Genomic DNA, 14,459 nt, shown 5'->3' with positions numbered 1-14,459 from the left:
CGCACATTCAGGCTCCGGACTGCAAACCCTAGGGGAAGGGAAGATAAGACGGGAATAACAGACAGGAAATGACGTTTTGGAGCATGGGATTACAGACGGGAATTCTAGGGTAAGGAAAGGAACACCTGGCGGGTGGGGATGCCACATCACTTGGCGTGGCCCACACCAGGCGGGGCCCTCATACTTGGCTACTAGTGGTCCGGGGTATGTTGGTAAATGTAGCGACGCCCGTTACGACCACTAGCATTGCCCGGCCATATATATATATATATATACGCGATAAAAACTACGCCGGCTCCAACCCTACACCACGGACCCGAGAAGATTTAATTCCCTCCTAAATTGTAGGAGGGTATCCCAATATGGGACCGGCAACAAACTCGGCGGGACACATCTTTTCAAAACATATTATACTCAGAATGTCCAACATCATCCAACACTAAGGTCACCAGTCTATGTCTCGCTTGCTCCTTTATCAGATGGACTACAGACATTTCACACATACATTTTTACATTTCATTTCATGAGTAACTATCGCGGTAACCGAAGACAATATTATTTTAAATATTTTTAATAAAATAATGTGTTTACAAAATTAAGTATATTTTTTTCCAGTGTTCAAACGATATAAATAATGATTACAAAAATAAAAATAAAACACATGCATGCTAATTAAGTAATTACCCAGTGGGGCGCAAAGTAGGCACTTTTACGTTAAAGAAAAATGTGATAAAAAAAACCGGCCAAGTGCGAGTCGGACTCGCACACGAAGGGTTCCGTACCATTATCTATAAAAACGGTCACCCATCCAAGTACTGACCCCGCCCTTTGCTTAACTTCGGTCAAAAATCACGTTTGTTGTATGGGAGACCCACTTAAATCTCTGCTTTATTCTGTTTTTAGTATTTTTTGTTATAGCGGCAACCGAAATACATCATCTGTGAAAATTTCAGTCTATCTATCACAGATCACGAGATACAGCCTGGTGACAGACGGACGGACGGACAGACGGACAGCGAAGTCTTAGTAATAGGGTCCCGTTTTTACCCTTTGGGTACCGAACCCTAAAAATTGTAGATAAGTAGGTACCTAAGTATTTGAAATTGCTTATTTCGTTGAAATCGATCTTCATCTTCGGACAAGTTATCTATCGTTATTACATCACGCGACAAAAGAACTTTGTTATTTCATTAGCGTAATTTGATCAGTATCATCATCGGCTTCGTAAAAAAGAATTTCTGGGGACAAAATTCAATTTGGTCTAAGAAAACTGGAGTATTCGCAAGAGAGGTTTAAGTGAACCAGGTTTACTTTGGCCCCGAATGCATAAATAATATTTTAATAATATAGACTCATGAACAAATGTAAAGGAACGCAAAATAATGGTTTAATTACTGGATTACCCTCCTCCTCCTCCTACTCCTACTCCTACTTATATCTGTACTCTTAGCATGTAAGTGAATTGGTTTTAAACTGTAAACTTACATTGTTTCCAATAAATAATAATAAATTACGGCACCTAAAGTAATTTTAAAATTAGTAAAGAACTTTTTTTTGCGTTCCTCTTTTGTCCATGAATGTAGTTTACAGTAATTTTACCCAACGGCAGCCGGGCTAGCACATGACAGCCGCGAGAGTATCTCGCCGCGACATAGACCACCCGTCCCCCTTTAATTCATACAGTTAGTAAAAGACGGGTAGTCTATCTCGCGGCGAGATACAGTCGCGTCAATCATGTGCTCGGCCTACAGGCGTGGCCCACTCCGCGATTTCGTCGCGCCGCTACAAGTACATGCGGCCGCCCCCAGTTTTGAGGTCTAGCCATAGTAATTGCCGCGCACCTCTACGCGATACGCTATGCGCCACCTAGCGGTCATATCGGTCGTAATAGATGCGTTTTGTTTTGTGCCAACAGTTGAAGAAAGTTTCTGTTTTTCGAGTAAACTAAACATTTAGTTAGTACGAGTAAATATTAGGCCACAACGACTCATCTATGTATATTTTTTTGGCTTTACTGCCTATGTGTAATATACCTATATAGGCAGTAAGGTGGGGTAGACAATTTTATTTTCCCCTCACTAGCTCGGAAAGCCGTCTTTTATCCTTTAAAACAAGCGTGGAAAAACGCATTTTATCCACTAGTGGGGAAAGTAATTTGACCTTGGATGTAGCGTGTTTAAGTAGCTTGACAGATAACAAAACGTAAAACGCTCATAATAATGGTTCGTTCGATATTAATTATCATTAAAAAAATGGTTTGAGAATCTAATAAAAAATACCAGATTTAGCTTTCTTTAATGATTTTAAGTCATAAACCTTAAAATTCCATAATAAACGTTTGTTTTTTAATAATTATGTTAAATATAATCTGAACGCACAAGTTAAGTCGATGCAATTTCAAAACACATCATTGACATTTCATACGTCAGAAATGTCAACATTGTCAACAAAAATTTTACTTAAAAACTTCTCACGTAAAAGTACAGAATTTCCAGTTTTTTGTTATAATATCGTAAAAAAATGAGTGATTCCAGTTGATGAAGATGATCTAACGCCTGTGGATGTTGCACTTTCCTCGCTATAGTGAGCGGAAAAGTTTTGTGTTACACACGGGTGCAAATGTATTTTACTTCTCGTGTGTTAAAACACTCGCTACTCTCAGGATTTTATTTTAGAACCACTTGCTTCGCTCGTGGTTCAACTATAGAATCCTTTCACTTGCTCGTGTTTCAATTCCACTCTCGCGGGTAAAATACAACTTTGCACCCTTGTATAACAAATAACTATTATTCAACAACAAATTACACAGCATGACAGTTAAAACCAATACATGGCTGCGTTAGACGGATTTTGATGTGCGAAGCGTCCTTAGATTCGTCTCAGTTGTAGAACTGATATAATTAGGTTAGGTATTAGATGAAAAGTGCTTTTTGCTAGGCCTATTTTAATACAGAAAATTTTTAACTGACTTTAAGTGCCTATAGAATAAAACTATGAAAACGGATTATATCGCGTATATTGAATTTATAATACATCCCGACGTTAGAGTTCGAAACGTCGGAATGTATTATAAATTCAATATACGCGATATAATCCGTTTTCATAGTTTTATTTCATGAGTAACTATCGCGGTAACCGAAGACAATATTATGCCTATAGAATAATTAAAAACCGTGTTTTTAGGGTCCTAGTAGACTCCGCTGTCCGTCTGTCCGTCTGTGTGTCACCAGGATGTACAAATACTAAAAAGTACGGAACCCACAGTGGGCGAGTCCGACTCGCACTTGGCCGGTTTTCTTTTTGACTTTTTAAACCTGAATCACACCTTTGTTTTTTTTTTTTAATTTGATGGTTCCCTAATATCTAATATCCACAACGAGTTTTCATTTTACAAAAGGTTTTGACCAGATTCTCGGTTGCCGTGTTGGGCTTTTTAGGGTTCCGTACCAAAGGGTAAACACGGGACCCTATTACTAAGACTCCGCTGTCCGTCTGTCTGTCACCAGGCTGTATCTAATGAACCGTGATAGCTAGACAGTTGAAAATTTCACAGATGATGTATTTCTGTTGCCGCTATAACAACAAATACTAAAAAAGTACGGAATGCTCGGTGCGCGAGTCCTCGCACTTGGCCGGTTTTTTTGGTACGTTTGAACTTGTACTGGAGATCAAATAAAGAACGAAAACAGCGTTTCGTGAATGTATTGGTGTCGCGCCTTGCGGCACTTTTTTATTGAAAAATGAGCTTTGCGAAACAAAATGGAGGAGATTGGATGTTAACTTTGGCGGTTATTAATATTTAATTGAATTTGTAAAAGGCGAGACTGAGGCTTTAAGGCGCCTTTTATAGTACAAGGTCATGAATATCTATACATTTTTTCACCTTAATTCGTTTTAAAGTATGGGTCAAACACATTTTAGAAAAAGTTCACTTCTGTAGACAATACAATAAAAAAGAATAGTTTTTTTTTTGTAAAAATTAGTCTCTTAATTATTTGCGGTGTCTACAGGAAAGACGGGAACGATAAAATGTGTAAGTATGACTCAAATAAGTGGTAGTGGTACCTAAATTTTTGACAGTAATGCCGCCGACTGCCTTGCTGCCGCAAATGTCAAAAACGATGCTGTTGCCCAGGATTTTGACATTTGCGGCAATAATGCAGTCGGCGGTAATATCGCGCTGCAGTACTGCAGCAAGTCAGCAACAATGCTGGTGTCTGAATCTGAACGGTAACTTAATAAACTAATTTAACGGTTTAAACTCACGTGTCTTTAGTCACTCGCGCGACATGTTTCGGAGAGCCTAAGTCTCCTTTCTCAAGCTATGCCCGCCTACAACGCAAGACCTCCCCAACCGGGTCTTTAGCCCGCGCGCAGCGTGCGACGCGGCGCACAGCAGTACGCGAAGCACGGCCGTCGTGAACGCTGCTAGCAAAGTTAGTGCTTAAGGAAGGAGACCTAGGCTCTCCGGAACATGTCGCGCGAGTGACTAAAAACACGTAGTTTAATGTGAGTATGTCTCACGACAGTTTAAATTCGGTAACTTAATTCTTCGCCGATTTTTCCGCCATTATACAATGAACCTAATATTGCGAAATCACGAACAAATCAAAGCAAACTAAATTAATCCTTATTACACAGTGGTACTACGTAAACGAAATTAATAACTAGCTTAAATTTAAAATAGGCCCTTGAGGCATTGTACCAAGGATGCTGGAGACATTTCCTCGCTGTATCGCAATGCTGATACGTGCGAGGAAGCCGCCAGCTCTTCGGTCACCAGTTACGTCAACCAGACGCTTCGCGATTTCTGCAAACAACTTTGTGCGCGCTGGGACCCCAAGGACCTAGAGTTTCAACTCCAAATGGAATAAAATGATACTCTCTGATCCTTATTAGCATTCAAAGTAGTGATTGTTAAAACGAAAAGAAAGTTTTTGATTAGATTTGCTTTTCACCCGTCTGGGAAATTAAATGACATTTTTCTTAGAAGATGGCAGGTGCCAGTCTTGAAGGTAAATAATTATGCTCCCTTGATTAATATGACGCGTGGGTAATATAGGTAATGTAAGTGATTAAGTAATGAAATTATTTGGAAAATGATTTGCTATTTATCATTTTAGTCAAATGCTGGTTCACAGACATTGACAGGCCAATTCGAACGTGCATCATATCGGAATCTTATCAGTTAGCTGTCATTACTACATGTACGCACTAGTCAGAGCGAAATGATACACATTGATGACAGCTAACTGATAGCCTGTGCGAAATAGATTTGATGAAAGAATCTCCCAGAATAGATAAAAAAAACCGGACAAGTGCGAGTCGGACTCGCCCACCGAGGGTTCCGTACTTTTTAGTATTTGTTTTTATAGCGGCAACAGAAATACATCTGTAAAAATTTCAACTATCTAGCTATCACGGTTCATGAGATACAGCCTGGTGACAGACAGACGGAGAGACGGACAGAGGAGTCTTAGTAATAGGGTCCCGTTTTTACCCTTTGGGTACGGAACCCTAAAAATCACTGTCTTGGTGTATGACTAGCCCGGTCCCCTTCCATCTGAGCTACTAAGATCTTATTCAATACAGCGAATATTTCCACCATATATTAGCCTTAGGTTAGGTTAGGTTGGGTCTCCTAGGTCAGCCCGGGGGGAAGTGTGATTTCTCCCCCCTCTATTGTACTAATAATTACTAGTCAGCTGCTGGTGGGTCCGCGGAGAATACGCACTTGATGCGTATTCCATTCCACTCCACCACCCCTCCACTCCACCCACTTCCACTTGGACCCGTGTTCCCACCTAAAGCCAGCGAAGCGGTTAACGTCAGTTTTTAGCAGGACGTATTACGGGCAACATACAGTCATACACCCGTCGAGTCCTGCATAACCCGGGCTCTCTCTACAACCCCATGCGTAAAAGCATTTTGTGACGAAAAAAAAAGGTTGGGTCTTGGTAGCTCAGATGGAAGAGCACCGGGCTGGCGATCCAATGGTCGTGGGTTTTAGTTCAAGTCCCACCCAAGAGGAAATTTTTTCACTTTTAATTTGTTTCTAAGCTTAATTAAACTCGTTACATCGTTTGCAGACGTTTCTGTGTAATATAAAATTAATCTCTAAGAATAGATTTAACTGAAATAAATGTCACTTCGCTAGCCCGTAATCACCCGAGTTGATTCAGTTAGAAGGTCGAACCATACTGTTCTACCTTAGAGATTGCCAGGGGGAGCCACAAGCCTTCGGGAAATTATCATATACTTGGAAATTTCGACCCATGCCACCGTGACCGGATAGCCGAGCGGTTCAGGCACCTGTCCGGTAAACGGGGGACGCTGGTTCGATTCCAGCTCTGGGCACTGGAGGCTTTGGTCATTTTTTCCTTCGAATATGACATTTATTTCATTTTATAGTTTAAATAGTAGTGTCTACTTGAAGAAACACAAATTAAAATATTTTCATCGAAAATAATTTAATTTGATCTAAGAATAGATTCAACGTTGAAAGTGAAATCTACTTGAAATCTAATATCTCACTTTGTGTTATTCTATTGTACAATTGGATTTCATTAGTTAAAAAGACAGCTTTTATTAAAACTGAACGTTCATTTCATTTGAATTGAAACGGTATCACATTTCTATTCTGATTAAAAAATATCCAGTTTCAATGCGAGAAGATTTAAACATACATATACAGGATGATTCAGGATGTGAGCAGAATTCAGTTGTTGCCGCCGCTATATCTATCAATATCCTTGATAAAATATCGTTAATCGTATCGTGTTGCATCTTGCCTTTATCGTTTCAGATAGAATGAGGCCTGATTGCAGAGAACCCCATGTTTACTCAACTGTAAGACCGCAACCTTAGTTTAAGGCCTGAGTGGACGCTCGAAGCGGAGCGTTCGGCGGGGCGTGCAGCGTGGCGTCGGGCTCACAAGTGATGTGAGCAGCGTGCACTAAGGCCGCTCCTATACGTTTGCATTTGTTTAACATGCACGCTGGACGCCCCATCCCGCTGCACGCCCAACTCGAGCGTCCACTTAGGCCTTAAGGGGCCCACAGACTATCAGTCCGCCGGACGATATCGGCCTGTCAGTTGTTCGGAGCTGTCAAATTTTTGTTCTAACTGACAGGCCGATATCGTCCGGCGGCCTGATAGTCAGTGGGCCCCTTAACACTTACTCACCGGCAGGAACACAACACTTGAGTAGAATCTAGTGTTATTTGGCTGCGGTTTTCTGTAAGGTGGAGGTACTTCCCCAGTTGGGCTCTGCTCTAGATCTGGAATGACATCCGCTGTGCTGTGCCGTACCACACAAAGCGAGATGACATTCACAGTGCCCATACCTCTCTTTTGGAAGTAGTTTAAGGACATATCCGGGTCCATGCAAATTAAATATATAGGGATTATCAAGGACCTCTCAGCGAGAAGGTCTCTATTTATCTCCATATTGTTTGGCGTGGATATGTAGTTATTGCCCGCTATTTTATTTACTGCGACTATCCATCTTTCTTACTTAGTACCTTTTACCAGGCGGTCGTTTTCAAGTCGTGACTTGTTTTTTCCATCTGTCCTCTAGCAGAAAACCCCATATAATAGATTGCCAAATCACCACGCACAACCGTAAATCCTATGTGTAATTTAATTGACCAATTTCCACGTGTGTCCCGATATTTTATTAACACAATTCCTAACTTAGCGCACGAAATACAATAATTCAACTTTGAAAATAAACAAACAACATAATTGTACTGGTCTCTAGGCCCCGGTGCCAGATAGAACAGCCACTTTAAAACGTTTCTATTTTTCTTCCCACTGGCTAATCGTGCTCCAATAGTTTTTGTAGGTATGTTTCAAAACCTCATTTAAGTGCAACAGAATTTTAGTAGTGATGATCTTCTTTAACTTAGCACATATAACAACATACCTACCACAATATAATAATTATAAGTTTAAAATTAAATTTCGAATTTTAGACCAAAGTTTGAAGCAAATTAGGTAAATTTTACGACGCCATTTTTGATTAAGAAGCAAAATCGACATATTAGTAGTTACAACATAACAACTGTAAAGCTAGGTGTTGGCCACATATTAGTTTTGAACCATTTAAATAAGTCTGGACGTACAAAAAACTTACTGAAAAAAACCTAATAAATCATGTATAACGCCAGGCCATCTTTAGCCACTCAATACAATTGAGATGGGTTGGTTGGAAATTTTAATGCATCTGCCATGTAGCCCTAACCTTGCATCCTCAAATTTCCATGGGTTTCGGTCACTAGAATTCTTTAGGTAGTGTTAAGTGAACATTACGAGAGGACTGTCCAACTACTTGTCGTATTTGAGTAGGTCTTAAATTTTCTACAGAAATGGGATAATGTCACTACTTACAAAATGGCAACAAGTTAACGAATAAGATGGCACATATATACGAGTATTATAATTTTACTAAACGTAAATAAAAGAGGCTGAAAGTGCTGCTAGGTTCAAGCATAGCAAGTACGCGAACCTTGAACAGGTGTGTACGATTTTGTCCCGGTTGCCGCCGAGACGGCGGGGCCTTGGTGTGCCGAGGCCAAAGCCTTTATTAAGGATATAGGGCGACGCTTAGGGGAAAGGGGCGGCGACCCTCGCTCTGGTTCTTTCCTTGTCCAAAAGATATCCCTGGCCATTCAGCGAGGTAATGCCGCCAGTATTTTTGGCACATTTGGCCCGGGGGATAATCAGAGTAGGGGGTTATATTGTATCTGTTGTAATTTAGTTTTACTTTTTCGTAGGTTTATTTTAATTTATAAGTAATTTCTATGTTTGATTGTTACTCTAGTTTAAATTTTATATAATGTCTGAATTAAATTTTACTTAATAAAATATATAAAAAATCTTGAATTTCGATTTAAAATACGAAAAAACTTTCCCCTATCTATTATTTAAATAGGCTGTTTTTTCTGTCCCCCGCCCATTGTGGTTCGGACTTTGTCAAGCGGCGTGCGGCGAATATACAATTTCTACCGTTGTCAAGCAGTTGAAATATTCAGCCCGAGCTTTGTTAAAGCGCGATTTCGTTATTCTGGAGGATACAACGGTCAATGCCTTTGATGTAACGTAAATACCAATTTATCAATATCTTAAGACCGTTCCCTGAGCCAGAAGGCGAAAAATCTCCATATGATCATATTTTTCTAAGACTCGAATTTAAACTGTTGTGAGACATACTAACATTAAATCATTTTACGGTTTAGACTCACTTGTTTTAGTCACTCGCGCGGCATGTTTCGGAGAGCCTAGGTCTCCTTTCTCAAGCACTAATAGTGCGAGCAGCGTTCACGACGACCGTCCGTACCGACCGGCAGTACGCAATACACGGTCGTCGTGAACGCTGCTCGCACTATTAGTGCTTGAGAAAGGAGACCTAGGCTCTCCGAAACATGTCGCGCGAGTGACTAAAACAAGTGAGTCTAAACCGTAAAATGATTTAATTTTTCTAAGACGTTGATATTCGTAGACGTGGAAAAAATTAATGTAGTTCTTGATTATATTATTTTTACTCTAAGAACAAATTAGATTATTTTCGGAACTTATGTACGCAATATCATTTGATATTTACCAGTTGCTTTTCGGTGAAGGAAAACATCGTGAGGAAACCGGACTAATCCCAATAAGGCCTAGTTTCCCCTCCGGGTTGGAAGGTCAGATAGCAGTCGCTTTCGTAAAAACTAGTGCTTACCTAATTCTTGGGATAACGCGAGAAAGAGGAAACATAATATAAAAAATAAAATAACCATGTGCCTCCTTTGGTGTTCTTGTTCTTAGAAGAATGTTCCTAAGATGATTAAGATACTAATAATGCCCTTGTTTCAGATCCACCCGTGGCTCAGATATCATTGTTGGAGCCGAGAGAAGTTCGTCTGCTGCGTGAGGATGAGAATGCCGAGTTGCTGTGTTCTGCCGATGCTTCACCAGCACCAGACAACTTCACCTTCTATAAAGAGGTATGATTTACATATCGTCACTATTTTGAAATCTCGTATCTCGCACTACTGAAAGTTAAAACGCAGTAACGCTGCGTCTTACGTATGCGAACAACTCGGCGCGGCGCGGCGGGCCCACGGCGTTCGCGTTCGCAACTAGATCGCCCACGTAGGACACTTCTATAGGTACAAAGGATTTGATTCACCCCGCGCCGCATCGCTTCGCTTCGCATTCGCATTGTTCGCCTACGTAGTACGCTGCGTAACTGTATGCATCCCATACTCCCACATTTTTCTATTTATTGACACAACAGGATACGAGTTTCTTTAATAGTAGTTACGATATGCCTATACCTGTTGTCTTCCAAATGGGTATTTGATGATCTTTTAAGGTGAGTATTTAGACTGCCCCAGCTCTATTGCTACAGTATAACAACGCGATATTACTGCCGACTGCATTGCTGCCGCAAATGTCCAAATTCCGGGCAGCAACATCTTTTTAGACATTTGCGGCAGTAACAAAACAATACTGCTATATTTGTGTTTATTTTCCTATTACTCAATAAAAATAAGTCCAATTAAAAAAGGCTGCCATTTCTATTCGAATAAAAGTTGAAAGCAAAGGAATCCTAACTAACTTTTCATAACTTTTATTTTATTACAAGTAAATTGGATAAATACAATCTAAATTAACTTAAAACTTTCTAACTTTTTACCAAAACAAGAAACATTATTACGGAGTTTTCAAGTTTTACAAAGCAAAATTTCTAAACTTAATTACAATTTGGATTGAGATAAGTTTAAAAAAGTCCAATGTAATTAATACTTTAAAATAAACCAAAACCCCTAGTGTAAATTTCATTCGATGGCGTGACGGGCGTTCGCGTTTGCATTATGTTATATCTATTTTTGTATGGGATTTTGAACAGCGCGCCAAGCGGGACGTTTTGGAAACTCAAAATCCCATACAAAATGAGACCTAACGCGTAGGTCACGCTACGCTATCGAATGAGCGTCGAGGTCATCCCGCCATCTCTTTTTTGGTCTGCCTCAACAGTCAAATGATTTAATTTCTGTAAAAAAAAAATCAAATCAAACTTCCTAAGCACCCTTCACAAACGTTTGGAAAGTAATTACATTAAATATTTCAATCGGCGAATGTACCAGAAAATTAATAGGAAAGTAATAAACTAGGACTTTCTCTTTATGGCTCTAGCTCTCAGCAAATGCTTGTAGAGATGGGAAATGTTTATCGAATTATTCGAGTGCTCACTGAACCTCTGGATCCCTCATGGTTTAGTTTATAATTCTCGTCGCCAAAAAATCCATATAATTACCAAACCTGCTCACCAAATTTCACGAGAATACCGAACCTACTTATCGATACCCTAGTTCACACTCGTATAATTATGCGGAAAAATTCGGTGCAATCATGACTTTACGTTTGTGCACGATGATGGTGCTACTAATTACAACAATACTTTCCTCGTAATAAGTATGTGTGTGCACTAAGGTATAGTTATGTTATTACCGAACCTGCTCACCAAATTTCACTAGAATACCGAACCTGCTCAACATTTCACTAGAATACCTAACCTGTTCACCGAATTCCACGGTTGAGAAATGCGACCAGGAAGAGGAGAACAGAGATAGACGGGTATGTATTATTAAAGGTATTTTTTTTTTGTTTTTAAGCAAAAACGTTTGTGTTTGAAAAGCCTATCGCCCATAGTTAGGTAATGATAGGGAATTAAAGATAATGTGGAAGAGTGGTTTAATTGACCCCATAGGTGTGTTAATTGAAACACTATGTGGGGAAGTTTGAAACACCTTAATATATTCGCCAAAATGAAAGATAATTTGTTATTTCTAAATAACTATCACGGTATTCAATGAGATTAACTAAAGTTATTTCACAGTTTATCTGCGTTCGAAGATCTTAATCAAAACAACACTCCATCGCTGTTTAATGGCAGTTAAGATATTCCATAATTCCCATCCAAAGCACTAAAAGAATTCAATAGTCAAAATACATAGGAAAAAAAATGCGATAAAGTATGCGAGCACATAGACCGCGAGCCAGGCGAAAATTTCGTCAATCATCGCCTTCCTCGCGAAAACTCGTATAGTGGTTAACGGCTATTTAAGATGCACCCTAGTGGAAGTCAGCTGCCGCTCCGTTGGTGGGTTGAGGAATGGCAGCCACCGAAACACGTAAAAAAAAAAATGTTTTTAGTCATCGCCTTCCTCTTGATACTTTGTCAGATGGTAGTTAAGGTGCTATTGATAGTAAAACCAATCGTCAGCCGGTTGTATCGCGGTGGAAACATCGTCAGCTGGTCACATGAACTTGTAAAAAAAAAAATGTTTTTAGTCATCGCCTTCCTCTTGATACTTTGTCAGATGGTAGTTTAGGTGCTATTGATAGTAAAACCAATCGTCAGCCGGTTGTATCGCGGTGGAAACACCGTCAGCTGGTCACATGAACTTGTAAAAAAAAAATGTTTTCAGTCATCGCCTTCCTCTTGATACTTTGTCAGATGGTAGTTTAGGTGCTATTGATAGTAAAGACAATCGTCAGCCGGTTGTATCGCGGTGGAAACACCGTCAGCTGGTCACATGAACTTGTAAAAAAAAAAATGTTTTCAGTCATCGCCTTGCTCTTGATACTTTGTCAGATGGTAGTTTTGGTGCTATTGTTAGTAAAAACAATCGTCAGCCGGTTGTATCGCGGTGGAAACATCGTCAGCTGGTCACATGAACTTGTAAAAAAAAACTGTTTTCAGTCATCGCCTTCCTCTTGATACTTTGTCAGATGGTAGTTTTGGTGCTATTGTTAGTAAAAACAATCGTCAGCCGGTTGTATCGCGGTGGAAACACCGTCAGCTGGTCACATGAACTTGTAAAAAGTGATAGCATATCAGTAGTGTGTTTGTGCCGGTTCTAGACCAAAACTTTTCTGCTAGGGGACAACACTAATCTAATGAAAAATACTGCAAAAATGGAAAGTATATCCAACTGGTGCATTAAAACATTCAATGTATTAGAGGAAAATATTTACAGATAGAACTTTATTGAATGATTTTGATATTGATATTTTATGTATTACTGAACTAATAATGAATTAATGCCTCAACTTAATAACCACCAGGTGGGAAGTTCGTTCACCAGACCTAGTTAATTCGGTCGTTAATTATATTAAATAATAAATAATAAATAATAAATCATTTTTATTTCGAGTAACTTTACAGACTCATATAGCTTGTGTTAGTAAGTACTTATAGCTATGTTAATGCTTACATCTATCACTATATATACAGAATAATTATTATCACAAAAATTAACATTACAATAAATAATAAAAAATAAACAATATTGAAATGAACTGACTTATGTTTCTAGAAGTACATACCCAAGTAGCTTATACATAATAAGTACTTCTAGAAACATGCATGTCCTCACAGTGCCTCATATATGGGCAGTCAAACCTCTCGGCTATCAACCGCAGGATGGGGTTGGGGCTGGCCCGCACCCGGCGCACCAGGGATGTGCATCGTTTGCGCATAGTCGTATAAAAGCAATCTATGCGTGCTTCAGCAAACATCCCTGACGCGCTGCAGAAGCGAGGCAGCCCCACCAGGACCCGGAACGCGTTGTTATATTGGACCCGGAGAGCCCCATAGGCCCGCTGCGTGTAGTATGTCCATAAGCTGCACGTATAGAGGGAAGTGCAATATGCTCTAAAGAGAGTTAATTTCACCTCCCTAGTACATCGCGCAAACTTACGCGCAATCATGTTTGCCCTCACCGACAGGGCCCTCCGTTCACGCTCGATATCCATGTTGTCTTTTAGGTCTGAGGTGACAACATGGCCTAAATATTTAAAAGCCCTCACCCTTTCCAGTGGAGTACCACTCAGGTTGATGGGAGGTACCTTGGGTATCCGATACCCAGTAGGTTCAAACACCATGTATTGCGTTTTACCCACATTATATTTTAGCCCATGATGGATGGCGTAGGTCTCGCAAATACATAAAAGTTTTCGCAAACCACAAGCCGACGCGCTCAACAAAACCATATCGTCTGCATAACTCAAATTATTCAGACAAACTGTGTCGATATGGCAGCCGACATGAGTTTTGCCGAGCGCCTCGAGAAGCTCATTTACGTAAAGGTTAAAAAGTGTGGGCGAGGTCAAACCCCCCCTGTCTCACCCCACACTCCAACCGATACGGGTCCGATAAGGTACTTGACCATCTAACGCTATTGACCTGATTTCCATACCAGTACCTCAGGATTTGTATGGTCTCATTAGGTAATTTAATGGCTTCTAGTTTTTTCCATAGGATATTGTAGGAAACCAGGTCAAAAGCCTTAGACAGGTCTAAGAAGCACGCATAAACTGGCGTCTTTCTGTTTAAATAGTAATTGACAGTGTGCTTAAGGCACAGTATTGCACTTTCCGTTGATAACCCTGGTCGAAAACCAAAC

The 14,459-nt window shown here is 40.0% G+C and overlaps 1 protein-coding gene and 1 long non-coding RNA gene across 5 annotated transcripts in view; one reads left to right on the top strand and one right to left on the bottom strand.

Moving 5' to 3' along the window:
- Positions 1-14,459, bottom strand: part of LOC134748376 (uncharacterized) — a 351,953-nt gene that overhangs the window by 27,784 nt on the left and 309,710 nt on the right. The window lies entirely within an intron of this gene.
- Positions 1-14,459, top strand: part of LOC134748344 (nephrin-like) — a 167,441-nt gene that overhangs the window by 128,501 nt on the left and 24,481 nt on the right. For all 4 annotated transcript variants that reach the window (XM_063683115.1, XM_063683117.1, XM_063683113.1 and 1 more), the window contains one exon: positions 9,859-9,989. In XM_063683115.1, the coding sequence (XP_063539185.1) occupies positions 9,859-9,989 (131 nt within the window). The remainder of the gene's footprint in view (positions 1-9,858; positions 9,990-14,459) is intronic.

This window comes from Cydia strobilella, chromosome 16 (genome assembly GCF_947568885.1).
Source record: "Cydia strobilella chromosome 16, ilCydStro3.1, whole genome shotgun sequence".
NCBI lineage: Eukaryota > Metazoa > Arthropoda > Insecta > Lepidoptera > Tortricidae > Cydia > Cydia strobilella.
Note: the sequence above shows the minus strand (reverse complement) of the source record. Positions and strands in the feature narration are given on the sequence as shown.